The sequence below is a fragment of the Ranitomeya variabilis genome, chromosome 1 (assembly GCF_051348905.1).
Source record: "Ranitomeya variabilis isolate aRanVar5 chromosome 1, aRanVar5.hap1, whole genome shotgun sequence".
Classification (NCBI taxonomy): Eukaryota; Metazoa; Chordata; class Amphibia; order Anura; family Dendrobatidae; genus Ranitomeya; species Ranitomeya variabilis.
Genome location: NC_135232.1, coordinates 915,165,744 through 915,183,032, shown reverse-complemented (window position 1 = coordinate 915,183,032; position 17,289 = coordinate 915,165,744). Strand labels below are relative to the sequence as shown.

Genomic DNA, 17,289 nt, shown 5'->3' with positions numbered 1-17,289 from the left:
TAAATACTGAGGTAAAATACTGACCAAATACTCAACGTGTGAATGTGGCCTTATACACAGCCTCCACCTGCAGCGCTTCACTCTTCGCTATACGCAGCCTCATACTGCAGCAGCACCTCACTTCTCATTTTCCACCTGACAGCTCTCATTTTGCCCCTCACATCTCTATCCATGAGGCTCCTCCCTTTCCATTGATGTCATACCTCCCAGGAGCAACTCCATTCTAGACAAGACAGAGGGAGATGTGGCCTGTGCCTGATTTGTGGAGTGGGAGCGGCTAAGGAAAACTGTTGCTCATAGCAAACAATCACAGCTCAGCTTTCATCTTTTAAACAGATGTGGTGAAATGAAAGATGCTTAGTGATTGGTTGTGGAGTGGTGGGGCTATGTGGAGTGGGCGTGGCTGATACATACACACATTCAGCTTTACATATTAGATAACCTAAATTTATAAGGCAATATCTCAGCAACAGTGATGAAAAAATAAATAATTGTTCTTCTTTCAGCTTTTCAGCCATTATTCCATAATGTGGCCAGTTCAACATATTAAAAGTAGAGAAAGATCTTCTTTAACCCCTTAAGGACCGGCCCTCTTTGTACATTAATATTAGACAGGGTCTTATTTTTATTTTTTATTTTTTTAAATGTGACAGGTGTCACTATATATGGTAATAACTCTGAAACATTTCAATGAATCCAAGAATGTTTTCTCGTCACATATTATACTTTATGATAGTGGTAAAAGTTGTTTGATATGACTAGCGTTTATTAAAGAAAAGATCATAAATTTAGACAAAGTGTTCACAATTCTCAAACTTTTAATCTTCATGCCCTTAGCGTCCAATGAAGGGCATAGCTCGTCATGGCAGGGTGTCAGTTCCCGCCCCAAGCTGACCATGTAAACATGCAGTGACAGTTCAGTGACAACAGCTGAGAGGCACAGAAAGAGGTGAGGGAACCCATGCTGCCAGTCCCCGCAACCAGATCGCTGTGATTGGTCAGTCAATCTCACCTCACTGACCGATCTCAGCATGATCGCGCAGGAGATGCTGAAATATCAGCACCTCCTGTCCGTTCAATGCAGCAGCGCTGCCAGTGTCTCAGCATCTGCACTAACAGCCAGGAGCGGCGTCAGCGCTGCCACAGGCTGTTAACCCCCAAAATGCAGCGATCGAGTGCAGCATTCAGTAGAGAGGCAAAGGGAAAGTAGCTCCATCTGCCTTCAGATCGGCGTCCCATCCCAGGGACATCACCGCGAGGGCCCGATTGTTGTCATGGTGACCTGGGGTCGTAATGACGAACCCTGGGTCACTAAGCCACAGAAAGCTTCTGAGACCATGCTCACAGCATGGTATCAATAGCTTTCAGTATATGGATTATTAGAGCAGGATTTATATTTTATCTAACCTGAATTCATTTTAGTTTCTTTCATTTATTTCTATCCTTCCAAGATGGAGTCCATAATCAGATAAGGGGGCTTAGGAATGCCTTTGTGTAAAGACATAAAAAGAGAAACAAAACTTAGGCCGGGTTCACATTAGCATTTCTGTGCGCAGCATATGATCCACAAGCATCCATATCTTTAACATGGTGTACGCAGGGACATGCTTTTGCATGCGTTCGCTTGCGGATGAGTACGTCGTTTCGCGGTGTGCGGTGGTTTCCGGCGAACGCAACATGTTGCATTTTTTGAAGCTTCAAATATTGCGCAATCGTCCACATGCAGATGATTGTGTCAAAAAAAGGGATTACTGTCTATGGGAATGCATTAGTACACAACGACATGCGTGCGAATGCATTCAATACACATGCGTACTTTAGACTGCACATGTCCAGAAAATGATGTCACCGCCTCCACCACGCGTATAAAGAACGCACATGCATGCCAAAACGCATGCACAAGCAGCGTTTTTATTTGCGTCATGCGCAAGATGATTCGAAGGCGTAAGCATGCGTTTGTGCATGCAGATGATACGCTGCGCACAGAAACGCTAATGTGAACTTAGCCTTAGAGGCTAGTACGTCCCCTAGACCACAAGTTGGGTGTTAACTTAGCCAATTAGAAGTATGTATAATAATGCCAGCACACATTAAGAGAAAAGATGAGCCAATTATATTGTTACAATGCATGAATACTAATAACCTATGTAAGATGATGTTATGGTGTAATAAAGGTGAGATCTGCTTTGATTCTTAATGCATTAGAGTGGCTCTTCCGTGCACGTAATTTAACCCCTTAAGCTCGGTGCTTTTTTCAGTTTTGCGTTTTCGTTTTTCGCTCCCCTCCTTCCCAGAGCCATAACTTTTTTTATTTTCCTGTCAATATGGCCATTTGAGGGCTTATTATTTGTGGGACGAGTTGTACTTTTGAATGACACCATTGGTTTTACCATGTCGTGTACTAGAAAAAGGGAAAAAAATTCTAAGTGTGATGAAATTGCAAAAAAGTGCAATCCCACATTTGTTTTTTGTTTGGCTTTTATGCTAGGTTCACTAAATGCTAAAACTGACCTGCCATTATGAAATTGTAATAACCTGGAGAATCAGACACCAAACATGCCTAGGTTTTTTTTTACCTAAGTGGTGACAAAAAATTCCAAAATTCGCTAAAAAAAAAAAAAAAAATTGCGCAATTTTCCGAGACCCATAGCGTCTCCATTTTTCAGGATCTCGGGTCAGGTGAGGGCTTATTTTTGCATGCCAAGCTGACGTTTTTAATGATGCCATTTCAGTGCAGATACGTTCTTTTAATCGCCCGTTATTACAATTTAATGCAATGTCGCGGCGACCAAAAAAAGGTAATGAATTTTTTTTCTCGCTGTGCCGTTTAGCGATCAGGTTATTTATTTTTTTTTATTGATAGATCGGGCGATTCTGAACGCGGCGATGAAAAATATGTGTAGGTTTGATTTTTTAATTGTTTTATTTTGAATGGGGCAAAAGGGGGGGTGATTTGAACTTTCATATTTTTTCAACAATTTTTTTTTTACTTTTACCTTGTTTTAACAGCCTCCATTGGAGGCTAGAAGCTGACATAGCCTGATCAGCTCTGCTACATAGCGATGCTCAGATCGCTTCTATGCAGTAGAATTGCTGCACTGCTATGAGCGCCGACCACAGGGTGGCGCTCACAGCAATCTGGCATCAACAACCATAGAGGTCTTCAGGAGGCCTCTGGGTGTTATGCCAATGCACCGATGACCCCCAATCACCCAATGGCCGGATGCGCTTGTTAAAGGGAACTTGTCACCCCCAAAATCGAAGATGAGCTAAGCCCACCGACATCAGGGGCTTATCTACAGCATTCTGTAATGCTGTAGATAAGCCCTCAATGTATCCTGAAAGATGAGAAAAAGAGGTTATATTATACTCACCCAGGGGCGGTCCGGTCCGATGGGCGTCGCAGTCAGGGGCCTGCTATCTTCTTATGATGACATCCTCTTCTTGTATTCACACTGCGGCTCCGGCGTACTTTGTCTGCCCTGTTGCGGGAAGAGCAAACAACTGCAGTGCGCAGGCCTCTCTCACCTTTCCAGACGCCTGTGCACTGCAGTAGTTTGCAAAGTACGCCTGAGCTGGAGCCGCAGCGTGAAGACAAGAGGACGTCATCGTAAGAAGATAGGAGGCCCCGGACCGGACCGCTACGCCCATCGGATTGTACCGCCCCTGGGAGAATATAATCTAACCTCTTTTTCTCATCTTTCAGGATACATCGGGGTTCAAAGGACTGCTTGTTCCAAAGGGGGCCGCCGAAGAAGCCTAAGCGAAATGCGCGTGGGGCTGGCGTTTCCACTTCCACACCACAACTACTATGGGTGAGGTCCAGTCTTCTACTCTTGTTTATGATGGGTTCCCAGTGGGACATTTAGTATTGAATTACCTTATGGAGTGCTTATTCCATTGAACCTGTGGCCTCAGGTCAGATTACCATTGGTGTGGATTGTGGTATTGTTACCTGTATCCATTGTTCACATAGTAACCCTATATCGATTGTATATTTTTGTACTACTAGTCTATTTGATGATCTTAATATATATTTTGATACTGAATAAATGTTACAACTTTAATCTACTATAATTGACAGTTCTTTTGACTCCATTTATCCAATTTTATATATATTATTGGGAGTTTTTCTGTTTTGAGTGAAGAGAATTTATATGTGGCTCTGATCTATTTAACTCTATGGGAGTGGAGTAGGGTCCATATTCATTACTGTAATGATAGTAAAGAAACACAGTAGTGATACTAGAATGATATTATTGAAAAAAATAAATTAATAAAATGAAGTATACACTATATTTAATAGATCACCACATGTGCAACAATTTTAGTGGGGGAAACACTAAAGAGAAAAAACCAAAGCTCCCAGCATAGAGACCCGAACCAATAAGAACATGACAGGGATTATTAATATTATTATTTTATTAATTCATTTATTAATAGCAATAGTGACAACCATTAAAAAGATATTTATTTGTTTTTAAAAATTAAAATACATATATGAATATATTCCAAAGTATGTGCACAATTAAAACCGCAAAATTATAGGGCCAGCCAAATCCTCATCATATATTACAAGTGGCAATTTATCCCATATGCACACTAAATTTAAGTATATATATATATATATATATATAAATAAAAATCAATATGTGCCAGTGATAAAAAATCACACAAGATATATATCAAAAAGTAAGAAGTCAGTCTTAAAAAATCATGGTGACAATGTGGAACAATATGTAAAGTGCCAAGTGCAACAAGTTAATTACCACCCAAGCGACATCTAGTGCAAAGAAAAAAACAGCAAAAAGGGCCAAATAATTGACAGTGCTATGTGCCAATGCAATGGGAATGCCAATTACTTACTATAATAGATCGGGTGAATGATCCCAGGCTGCCAGCGGTTAAATAATGCGCACCCCGACGCGCGTTTCAGACCCGCAGTCCTTCGTCGCAGTCCCCCTGACGAAGGACTGCGAGTCTGAAACGCACGTCGGGGTGCGCATTATTTAACCGCTGGCAGCCTGGGATCAGCAGTCAAGCATTAAAAAAGGATATAAATCTGGTATCACACCAACCCGAAGAATAAAGTCACCTAATAGCTTATACCGCACAAGGAACGGCATAAAAAAAAAAAACAATTCTTCACCTGCTGTGGATTTGTTCATTCTGCCTCCAAAAGATTGCAGTAAGGCTTGGCGCACATTTATCCTGTGCTCTACACTGAATGCTTACACCGGGGTTTCCATGTAAATCACTGAAATACGTGATTCAGACAGAACTCCCAGCAGAAGATTCCCTATAATGAGGCAGATAGGAGGCACTGTGAATGCCATAGGACCTGTGATCCAGTGGTGTCCGCTTTTTTAACCGTGCACAAATCCGCAGTCCATCGTAGTTTTGTGCACCTCTGAAAGGAAGAACAACGCTGAACACAGGTCAGACGAAATCTAGAGTAAATCTGCTGCCTCATTATAGTGATTGGATCCCTTGGGGGTTACATCTGTCACGGATCTCGGAAATTTAGAGGGAAACCCCAAAGTAAGTGCTCAGCGTGGAGCACCGGATAAATGTGATCCCAAATGTTTATGAAAAATGTTCCCAATAAAAGCTTCAACTCAGTCCACAAAAAAAAAAATCTGTCAACTGTTAACGGAAATATAGGGGGCTTCCACGTTACTGGTAGCACAAATTCTCTGGAAAAACAAAAAGGAGATTTTTGTGTACTCACCGTAAAATCTCTTTCTCTTAGCCTCTAATTGGGGGACACAGGACCATGGGTGTTATGCTGCTGTCCACTAGGAGGCGACACTATGCATAATCTGAAAAAGATTAACTGTGGCTCCTCCTATGCAGTATACACCCCTGGACGGCATCAGCCTTCTCCAGTTTTGTGCAAAAGCAGTAGGAGGAACGTAACATGAATAACATAATTATGCCTGTAAGAAAGGCAACTATGTACGAGCTCAAGCAAACAATATGAGAACTCAACAGTTACAACGGCCCGGAAAGGGCAACAGGGTGGGAGCTGTGTCCCCCAATTAGAGGCTAAGAGAAAGATTTTACGGTGAGTACACAAAAATCTCCGTGTATACGGTACTTTTGAGGCACAGTGCAAAGCTCAAAAGGGTGGCGCGCCATATTATAGTGCAGATTTTACTATTATGGTTTGAGGATGCCATGGCCCACTGGGAGAGCCACTGAGGTAGCAGAACTGCTCATAAGTGACCCCATTTTACAAAATACACCTCTTGATGAATTAACCCCTTTCTGCCATCAGGCGGAATAGTATGTCTGATGGCCGATCCCCTGCCTTGATGCGGGCTCCGGCGGTGAGCCTGCATCAAAGCCGGGACATGTCAGCTGTTTTGAGCAGCTGACATGTGCCTGCAATAGGCGCAGGTGGAATCGCGATCCGGCCCGACATGTGCAGTGCACTGCTGACACCCGTGACGTGATTGGGGGTCATCGGTGCGTTAGCATAACAACCAGAGGTCTCCTGAAGATCTCTATGGTTGTTGATGCCAGATTGCTGCGTGCGCCACCCTGTGGTCGGCGCTCATAGCAATGCAGTAATTCTTCTACATAGGAGCGATCTTAAAAAAAAAAAATAAAAGATCAAACCTACACAAATTTGGTTTCGCCCGATCTATCGATAAAATAGCGAGAAAAAAATGTAAACCGCCAGAATTACTTTTTTTTGGTCGCCACGACATTGCATTAAAATGTAATAACGGATGATCAAAAGAACATATCTGCACCGAAATGGTATCATTTTAAAATGTCAGCTCGACCTGAGATCCCGAAAAATGGAGGTGCTACGGGTCTCAGAAAATTGCGCATATTCTTTTTTTTTTTTTCTTTTTTTTTTTTTTTTTTTTAAGCAAAGTTTGGATTTTTTTTTCACCACTTAGATAAAAAAATAACCTAGACCTGTTTGGTGTATGAACTCGTAATGACCTGGAGAATCGTAATTGCAGGTCAGTTTTAGCATTTAGTGAACCTAGCAAAATAGCCAAACAAAAAAGTAGTGTGGGATTGCACTTTTTTTTGCAATTTCACTGCACTTGGAATTTTTTTTGCCCATTTTCTAGTACAAGACATGTTAAAACCAATGGTGTTGTTCAAAAGTATAACTCGTCCTTCAAAAATAAGCCCTCACATGGCCATACTGACGGAAAAATAAAAAAGTTATGGCTCTGGGAAGGAGGGGAGCGAAAAACGCAAAACCGAAAAAAACTCCTGGGGTTAATGTAGGGTTGCCGTGATCATTTTTACACCATCCGTGGGTCACAGAATTTTGTACCATGGAGTGAAAAAAAAATAATTGCATTTTTGCCACAAAAATTTAGTTTTAGCCCCAGATTTAACATTTTCACACAAGAAGTGGGTAAAATTGGCACCAGAATTTGTCCCACAATTTCTGGTTAATGTAGAAATACATCATATGTGGTTGTACAGTACTGCTCAACCATATGGAGAGTCTCGGTAGGAATGAAGCGCTATTTGCCTTCTGGAGCGCAGATTTTCCGAGAATAGTTTGCAGACTCCATATACAGAGCCCTTAGTTCCCCCCCCTTCCCCAAGAGACCCCATTTTTGATATTATACCCATGCCAAATGTGAACACTAAAGGTGGTATATGCATACTGGGGCTCAGATGGGAGGGGGGCATTTGGATTTATGAGCGCAGAATTTGCTGAATTTCTTTTGGGGGGCAAGGAGCTATTACTCTGTCGCCTCATTGGGGGGACACAGGACCATGGGTGTTATGCTGCTGTCCACTAGGAGGCGACACTATGCATAATATGAAAAAGATTAACTGTGGCTCCTCCTATGCAGTATACACCCCTGGACGGCATCAGCCTTCTCCAGTTTTGTGCAAAAGCAGTAGGAGGAACGTAACATGAATAACATAATTATGCCTGTAAGAAAGGCAACTATGTACGAGCTCAAGCAAACAATATGAGAACTCAACAGTTACAACGGCCCGGAAAGGGCAACAGGGTGGGAGCCGTGTCCCCCAATTAGAGGCTAAGAGAAAGAGATTTTACGGTGAGTACACAAAAATCTCCGTTACTCTGTCGCCTCATTGGGGGACACAGGACCATGGGACGTCCTAAAGCAGTCCCTGGGTGGGAAGCAATGGACGAATATTGTGCAGACAGGCCCCTATACTTAGGGCACCGCCGCCTGCAGGACACATCTACCCAGGCTCGCGTCCGCTGAGGACTGAGTATGAACCCTGTAGTGTTTAGTAAACGTGTGTAAGCTAGTCCAAGTGGCCGCCTTACACACTTGTTGTGCCGAAGCCTGGTGCCGAATGGCCCAGGAGGCCCCTACCGTAATACCGGCTGGAAGAGGAGAATTCTTAAGGCGGTAGGCCTCTTGTATGGTGGATTTGATCCACCTGGCAAGGGTAGCTTTGGAAGCTGGCAGACCCTTGTGGCCGCCTTCCGGAAGGAGGAAAAGAGAATCAGACCTCCGGAAGGATGCAGTCCTAGACACGTATATACGCAATGCCCTGACGAGGTCAAGCGTATGCAGAGCCTTCTCCACTCTATGAACCGGAACCGGACAAAGGGATGGTAGTGAAATTTCCTCATTGAGGTGGAAGTTGGACACAACCTTCGGAAGGAAGGATGGGACGGTACAAAGAACTACCTTGTCCTGGTGAAAAGCCAGGAAGGGCCGTCTGCAGGAGAGTGCTGTCAGTTCAGACACCCTGCGTAGCGAGGTGATTGCCACCAGGAAAACCACCTTCTGGGAAAGAAAGCGGAGCGGGACTTCCTTAAGGGGTTCGAAGGGTGGTTCCTGCAATGCTGTCAGGACCAGGTTGAGGTCCCACGTTTCTAGTGGTCGTCTGTAGGGGGGAACCAATCGGGAAACCCCCTGAAGGAAAGTCCTTACTTGCGGCTTGGTAGCAATGCGCCTTTGAAAAAGCACTGAGAGGGCTGACACCTGGCTCTTAAGCGAGCCCAATGACAGCCTGGCCTCCAGACCCGATTGGAGAAAACCAAGTACTTTGGGTAGGGAATAAGGGAGTGGGATCTGGCCACGAGATTTGCACCAGGTAAAGAAAGCTTTCCAGGTACGGTAATAAATCTTGGCAGAGGCTGGCTTCCGTGCCCTGATCATGGTTGCAATGACGTCCGTCGAGAGCCCTGCCTGGGTTAGAACCCAGGTCTCAAGGGCCACGCCGTCAAATTGAGAGCCTCTGAGTTCTGGTGGTAGAACGGGCCTTGTGATAGAAGATCATGGCGGACGGGGAGACGCCAGGGGGCGTCTGCTGTGAGTTGTACGATGTCGGCGTACCATGTGCGTCTGGGCCAGTCCGGTGCAATTAGGATGGTTGGAACTCCCTCTTGTTTGATCTTCCTGACCACTCTGGATATCAGGGGGAGAGGTGGAAAAATATACAGAAGCTGGAACTGGGTCCAGTCCTGAACCAGAGCGTCTGCTCCGAGCGACCGCGGATCGTGTGTTCTGGCCATGAAGTTGGAGACCTTGGCATTGAAGTGGGATGCCATTAGGTCCACATCCGGGGTCCCCCAGCGGAGACAGATCTGGTGAAAAATTTCGGGATGGAGAGACCACTCTCCCGAGTCTATACCTTGTCGGCTGAGGAAGTCTGCTTCCCAGTTGTCCACACCCGGAATGTGGACCGCCGAAAGAACCGACCCTGTGTCCTCCGCCCAGTGGAGGATGTGTGACACTTCTCGCATCGCCTGGGTACTGCGGGTCCCCCCTTGGTGATTCACATATGCCACGGCCGTGGCATTGTCCGACTGTATTCTTATGTGAGAGGCTGCCAGTAAGTGATGGAAGGCCCTCAATGCCAGAAGGATGGCACGAATTTCCAGGATGTTGATGGGCGTGGTCGCTTCCACTGGGGACCACTTGCCCTGTGCCCTGTGGTGTAGGTGCACCGCACCCCAACCCGTCAGGCTGGCGTCGGTGGTCAGAACCTTCCATTGACCTGTGAGGAAGGATTTCCCCTTTGCTAGCGAGGTTGGCTTGAGCCACCAGTGCAGGGACCTCCTGGTTGACGACGTTAGCTGAAACTCCCTGTCGAGAGAAAAGGGATTCCTGTCCCAGGACTTGAGAATGGCTAGTTGGAGAGGTCCGAGGTGAAACTGGGCAAATGGGACCGCTTCTATTGCTGCTGCCATCTTGCCGAGGACCCTCATGGCAAACCGGAAAGATCGAGGGGGTTTGCGGAGGATGTGAACTGCTAGTCGGAGAGCCAGTGCCTTGTCCTTGGGAAGGAGCACTAGACTCCTGGAGGTGTTGAATAACATTCCCAGGAAGGTCAGGGACTGACTCGGGGTTGGTGATGACTTTTGTAGGTTGATTAACCAGCCCATGCGACAGAGTATCGGTTGTGATTGAGACGCTGAGCTCGCAGTCCTTGAAGGTGGGAGCCTTGATGAGTAGATCGTCCAGGTATGGAACGACTACTATGCCTCTGGAGTGCAGGACGTCCATGGTCGCTGCCATGACTTTGGTGAACACTCTGGGAGCCGTGGCGAGTCCGAAGGGGAGAGCCACGAATTGGTAGTGGTCCTGGCCTATTGCGAACCTGAGAAACCTCTGATGGGCAGGTGCAATGGGTATATGCAGGTATGCGTCCTGCATGTCTACGGAGGCGAGATATTCTCCCTTCTCCATGGACGCAATGATGGACCGAAGGGACTCCATGCGGAAATGACGGACCCGTACATATTTGTTGAGCTGTTTTAGGTCTAGTATGGGCCGTACGCTGCCTCCTTTCTGGGAACTACGAACAGATTGGAGTAGAACCCTCGGAAGCGGTCGGTCGTGGGTACCGGTACTATGGCTCCTGCTTGAAAAAGCGAGGAGACCGCTTGGTGGTAGGCACGAGCCTTGGCTGGCGGTTTTGGGGGGACAGAGAGGAAGAATCGGTCCGGTGGGTTGGAGGTGAAGTCTATTTTGTATCCGGAAGACACTAGTTCCCTGACCCACCTGTCTTCTGTAATAGGCAGCCAGACTTGATGAAAGAGCAAAAGTCGGCCGCCTACTGGTGTGGTGTCTTCCGGAGTCCGTGAGTCATGATGAGGAGAAAGTCTGAGATTTTCCTCCTCTGGGCTTAGGCTGGCCTGCTTTTGACTGCCAGGTCTTGTCCGACCTTTGCGTCGATCGTGAGTTGTCCCTGCGTGGGGAACGGTTACAATTTTGTGCTGGACGCGAGACGGACCAGCCCAAGGAATTCCGAAAGGATCGGAATCGAGTTTGGTTACGCTTCTTGTAAGTGCGTTTAGGTTTCAGTTGGGGAAGAGAAGTACTCTTACCCCCGGTGGCGTTGGATATCATAGTGTCCAACTGTTCACCGAAAAGTCTCCCACTGAGGTAGGGGAGGTGCGTGAGGGACTTCTTTGAGGCTGCGTCCGCTTTCCATTCCCGCAGCCAGAGGATACGCCGAATCGTGATGGCGTTTGATGCTATCCCCGCTACTCCCCTTGCTGAATCCAGAGCTGCATGGAGCATGTAGTCTGCTACAACTGCTATTTGAACCGCTTGGTCCGACAGCTCAGGAGCGGATGCTTGGAGAGCTTGTAAACTCATTGCCCAGGCCAGAATGGCCTTGGCAGCCCAAACTGAGGCGAACGCGGGAGCCAGGGATGCCCCTGCTGCCTCGAAAATTGAACGAGCCATGTGTTCTACCTGCCGGTCTGCTGCGTCCCTGAGGGTTGAGCTATCTGGCAGTGAAAAGAGGGTCTGTGCTGCTAGCCTAGAGACTGGGGAGTCCACTTCGGGTGGATCTGTCCATTCCTTGGTGTCCTTCTGTGGGAAGGGGTACCTCGCCTCCAGATATTTGCGATTAGCGAATTTTTTCTCAGGCTGGGAGAGCTGCTTTTTAAGGATCGCCTTAAACTCTGGGTGGTTAGAGAAAACCTTAGGCGGCTTCAGAGGTCCTTCAAAGGAAATCTTATGTTCTGGGGCCCCTGGTGGCGGATCAGAAATGTCCAGCACCTGATGGAAGAAATTATGTCCTCAACTAGCGCTGTATTGCTAGGAGGGATTGGGATCAGGGACCCCTCCGTTTCCCTGTCTGAGTCAGAGTCGCAGATGCCTTCCGAATCCTGTGTATCACTGAGGCGTCCCCTGCTGAGTGGGCCGGGGAGGAGGCCTTCTCTGGTTGGGGATTGCGGAGATCTGCAGAGATCTGCATTGTCTGTCCCTGGAATGGGACGGTCTAGATGATCTGGAGCTACGGTGTCTCTCCCTAGAGGGGGGTGACCGTGTGCTATGGGATGACACAGATGGACTTGATCTATGGGTCCGCTTGCGTCCTGACCGAGACGTGGATGTGCCAGGGTCATCTTGTTCCTGAGTCAAGCTCTCCCTTTGCTGGGTAACGGTCATAGCCGGGGCATGACCCTGCAGAGCCTGAAGCAATGTGGAGGTTAGGTTATCTATCGACTGCGCCATAGATTGCGATATCTGAGTAGCCCATTCCGGCGTGGCATTAGACATCGAGGCATTGGCTTCTTGGGGTTCTGACATTAGTTTTTATACAGTTCTGACAATGCGGGTACGTGCTGCTACTGGGGAGAGCGGTCCCGCAGGCTGTGCAGAATGCATAATAGCAGTTCTGCCTGGTTCTCTTGGACCTTGAGCCCGGCATAGTGCCCAGATGCCAGCAGAGGACCTTACAGGGGTAGAGAAACCTATAGGGGAGCCTTATAGGTAATATGGATTCACAACTGAGTAAAAAACCCAGCTGTGATCTTACCCCACCAGTGTGCCCCTAGGTCCAGCGCCGAAGATCCACAGTCCTGTGCCCCCCGGAGACTGGCTGCCTGGTCCTGCAGACCAGGAGATGCAGGGTTAATCTCCAGCAGAGAATGGCTGCTGAGAAAAAGAGGAAGGAGGAGAAGGGGGCGGAGAGCTGGAAAAAGGCGGCAAAGCTGTGTAAAAACGCACCCTTTCTGTCTCGATCCACCCCCTTTATGACACTGTAGAGTGTCATATTTGTCATCCGGGGGGCGGGCCGGGGGCGGAGAAGAGGCGGCTGCTTCAGCTAGGCCAAAGCCGGGGCCTAAATTAGATGCCTGAGGTCCAGAAGGGCTCCAGGCTGGAGCCAAAGTCCGGGAGGGGGTCGGATCTGAACCGGACCCCTCCGGATTTAAAGGCAGGATGGCGGTGGGGCTGTAAGCGGAAGGGGGAGCCCGGTTGGGGTCTCCCTGAGGCAGTATAGAGCTGGTGCTGCCGCAGAGACAGGGACGCAGGGAGCCCTGTGTCTGTGTGCCATGCCTGCCTGCACTCCCCCCGGCCCCAACAGGAGCCCGCAGCTGGGCTGGGGTCCCTGGATGCAGGCGCAGTGTGCTGGCCCATTGCTGGGAGCTGTAGAATGCTGCCTGTACAGGCCCTACCTAAGGTGTCTCACCCTAATACCCCAGAGGGGGATTAGGGAGGGTGCTGTTGTCACACCTTCAGGGGCCTTTATCCTCGCCTCGACCTCAACCCAGAAACCAAAAGGAATTGGGGAAGGAGGGGGGTCTCGACTTCGAACCAGCGCCCGAGGGACTGGGGAAGGAGCAACATGGGGAATAGCCATCTCTACTTCAACTGGGCACCCCATAATAGGGGGCCGAGGAAGGAGCCATGCCGGGAGTCTCACAGGAGACCCTCTTTTCTTCATCTGTAATCCCGTCGGAAAAAACGGAGTAAAAATCTTTTAGGTGTGCCTCCTTTGCGACACTAAGCAAAAACTGGAGAAGGCTGATGCCGTCCAGGGGTGTATACTGCATAGGAGGAGCCACAGTTAATCTTTTTCAGATTATGCATAGTGTCGCCTCCTAGTGGACAGCAGCATAACACCCATGGTCCTGTGTCCCCCCAATGAGGCGACAGAGTAATAGCTCCTTGCCCCCCAAAAGAAATTCAGCAAATTCTGCGCTCATAAATCCAAATGCCCCCCTCCCATCTGAGCCCCAGTATGCATATACCACCTTTAGTGTTCACATTTGGCATGGGTATAATATCAAAAATGGGGTCTCTTGGGGAAGGGGGGGAACTAAGGGCTCTGTATATGGAGTCTGCAAACTATTCTCGGAAAATCTGCGCTCCAGAAGGCAAATAGCGCTTCATTCCTACCGAGACTCTCCATATGGTTGAGCAGTACTGTACAACCACATATGATGTATTTCTACATTAACCAGAAATTGTGGGACAAATTCTGGTGCCAATTTTACCCACTTCTTGTGTGAAAATGTTAAATCTGGGGCTAAAACTAAATTTTCGTGGCAAAAATGCAATTATTTTTTTTTCACTCCATGGTACAAAATTCTGTGACCCACGGATGGTGTAAAAATGATCACGGCAACCCTACATTAACCCCAGGAGTTTTTTTCGGTTTTGCGTTTTTCGCTCCCCTCCTTCCCAGAGCCATAACTTTTTTATTTTTCCGTCAGTATGGCCATGTGAGGGCTTATTTTTGAAGGACGAGTTATACTTTTGAACAACACCATTGGTTTTAACATGTCTTGTACTAGAAAATGGGCAAAAAAAATTCCAAGTGCAGTGAAATTGCAAAAAAAAGTGCAATCCCACACTACTTTTTTGTTTGGCTATTTTGCTAGGTTCACTAAATGCTAAAACTGACCTGCAATTACGATTCTCCAGGTCATTACGAGTTCATACACCAAACAGGTCTAGGTTATTTTTTTATCTAAGTGGTGAAAAAAAAATCCAAACTTTGCTTAAAAAAAAAAAAAAATATGCGCAATTTTCTGAGACCCGTAGCACCTCCATTTTTCGGGATCTCAGGTCGAGCTGACATTTTAAAATGATACCATTTCGGTGCAGATATGTTCTTTTGATCATCCGTTATTACATTTTAATGCAATGTCGTGGCGACCAAAAAAAAGTAATTCTGGCGGTTTACATTTTTTTCTCGCTATTTTATCGATAGATCGGGCGAAACCAAATTTGTGTAGGTTTGATCTTTTATTTTTTTTTTTTAAGATCGCTCCTATGTAGAAGAATTACTGCATTGCTATGAGCGCCGACCACAGGGTGGCGCACGCAGCAATCTGGCATCAACAACCATAGAGATCTTCAGGAGACCTCTGGTTGTTATGCTAACGCACCGATGACCCCCAATCACGTCACGGGTGTCAGCAGTGCACTGCACATGTCGGGCCGGATCGCGATTCCACCTGCGCCTATTGCAGGCACATGTCAGCTGCTCAAAACAGCTGACATGTCCCGGCTCTGATGCAGGCTCACCGCCGGAGCCCGCATCAAGGCAGGGGATCGGCCATCAGACATACTATTCCGCCTGATGGCAGAAAGGGGTTAATTCATCAAGAGGTGTATTTTGTAAAATGGGGTCACTTATGAGCAGTTCTGCTACCTCAGTGGCTCTCCCAGTGGGCCATGGCATCCTCAAACCATAATAGTAAAATCTGCACTATAATATGGCGCGCCACCCTTTTGAGCTTTGCACTGTGCCTCAAAAGTACCGTATACACTTGAGTATAAGCTGAGATTTTTCAGCCCATTTTTTTAGGCTGAAAGTGCCCCTCTCAGCTTATACTCGAGTCATTGTCCCAGGGGGTCAACGCGGGAGGGCGAGTGGCGACTAACATCATACACATCTGCTCTCTGCGCTTCCTTGCTCCTCAGATGGTCTCAGAGCAGGCAGCTTGTTCCTGTGTTGAGGTCACGTGGTACCGCTCATTAAAGTAATGAATATGAACACGCATCCACTCCCATAGGCGTGGAGAGCATATTCAATACTTTAATGAGCGGTACCTTGTGACCGCTGAACACAGGAACAAGCTGCAGGCGCGCTGAAAACCATCGGAGAAGCAGGGACTTGCAGAGACCGCGCTGGGAGGGTGAGCCAGGCAATATTCACTTGTCCTCGTTCCACGGCCGGGCCCTGTCTTCTGCGTCCTCTGGCTGTGATGTTCAGGTCAGAGGGCGAGACGACGTGCAGTGCGCGCCCTCTGCCTGAAGTCACTGCAGAGACCCAGAAGACACAGCAGCGCGTGGCGGTGGTACAGGGACAGGTGAATATCGCAAGTGCCAGTGAGTCAGCGGCGACTCCCGCACCTGGCCCCCATAACGCTCCGGTGTCCCCGCCTGCTCAGGAACCCCGACACCTCTCCCCCAGCGACGAGAGGCGAGTATGTCTTTTTTTTTTTTAAATCGCAGCAGCAGCATACGGGGCATATTATTCTATGGAGCATCTTATGGGGCCATCATTAACCTTTATGGAGCAGCATATGGGGCATATTATGCTATGGAGCACCTTATGGGACCATCAACGTTTATGAAGCAGTATATGGGGTTATATTATTCTATGGAGCTTCATATGGGGTTATATTATGCTATGGAGCATCTCATGGGACATCAACCTTTATGGAACAGCATATGGGGCATATTATGCTATGGAGCATCTCATGGGACATCAACCTTTATGGAGCAGCATATGGTGCATATTATGCTATGGGGCATATTATGCTATGGAGCATCTTATGGGGCCATCAACCTTTATGGAGCAGCATATGGGGTTATGTTATTCTATGAAGCATCTTATGTGGCCCATCATTAACCTTTTATGCAGCATGATATGGGGCATATTCTATGGAGCATCTTATGGGCCATCATTAACCTTTTATGCAGCATTATATGGGGCATATTTTAATATGGAGCATTTTGTGGGGCCATTATTAACCTTGAAGCAGCATTATATGGGGCATATTTTGCATGGAGCATCTTATGGGGCCCATCATGAACTGTATGGAGCATTATATGGAGCTCCTGATTCAATATGGATATTCAAAAACACTTAAACCTACTGATGTCTCAATTAATTTTACTTTTATTGGTATCTATTTTTATTTTTAAAATTTACCAGTAGCTGCTGCATCTCCCACCATAGGTTTATACTCGAGTCAATAAGTTTTCCCAGTTTTTTGTGGCAAAACTGGGGGTCTCTGCTTCTACTCGGGTATATACGGTAGTTTTCACCCACACATGGGGCATTGGCACACACAGGAAACATTTTTGGGGTCCACTTCCTCCTGTTAGCATTGAGAAAATTTGAGGAAAATTGTTATTTTTATTACATTTTCTTAGTCGTTATAAACTTCTGTAAAGCACCTAGTGGTTCAAGATGCTCACCACACATCTACATCAGGTCCTTGAGGGGGTCTAGTTTCCAAAAAGGTATCACTTGTGGGGGGTTTCCACTGTTTAGGCACATCTGGGGCCCTCCAAAGGGTGACATGGCATCTGCTCTCGATTCCTGACA

General features: G+C 47.2%; 1 protein-coding gene across 7 annotated transcripts in view; it reads right to left on the bottom strand.

Annotated features, from left to right (window-relative positions):
- ADAD1 (adenosine deaminase domain containing 1) overlaps positions 1-17,289 on the bottom strand; it is a 245,787-nt gene that overhangs the window by 191,546 nt on the left and 36,952 nt on the right. For 2 of the 7 annotated variants that reach the window (XM_077279074.1, XM_077279076.1), the window contains exon 1: positions 16,891-17,044. The exons of 3 other annotated variants lie outside the window; for them this stretch is intronic. In XM_077279074.1, the coding sequence (XP_077135189.1) occupies positions 16,891-16,915 (25 nt within the window). In that variant the 5' untranslated portion in view covers positions 16,916-17,044. Of the gene's footprint in view, positions 1-16,890; positions 17,045-17,289 lie in introns of those variants that run through there. 2 more of the 7 variants (XM_077279072.1, XM_077279068.1) reach the window with 2 other exon arrangements.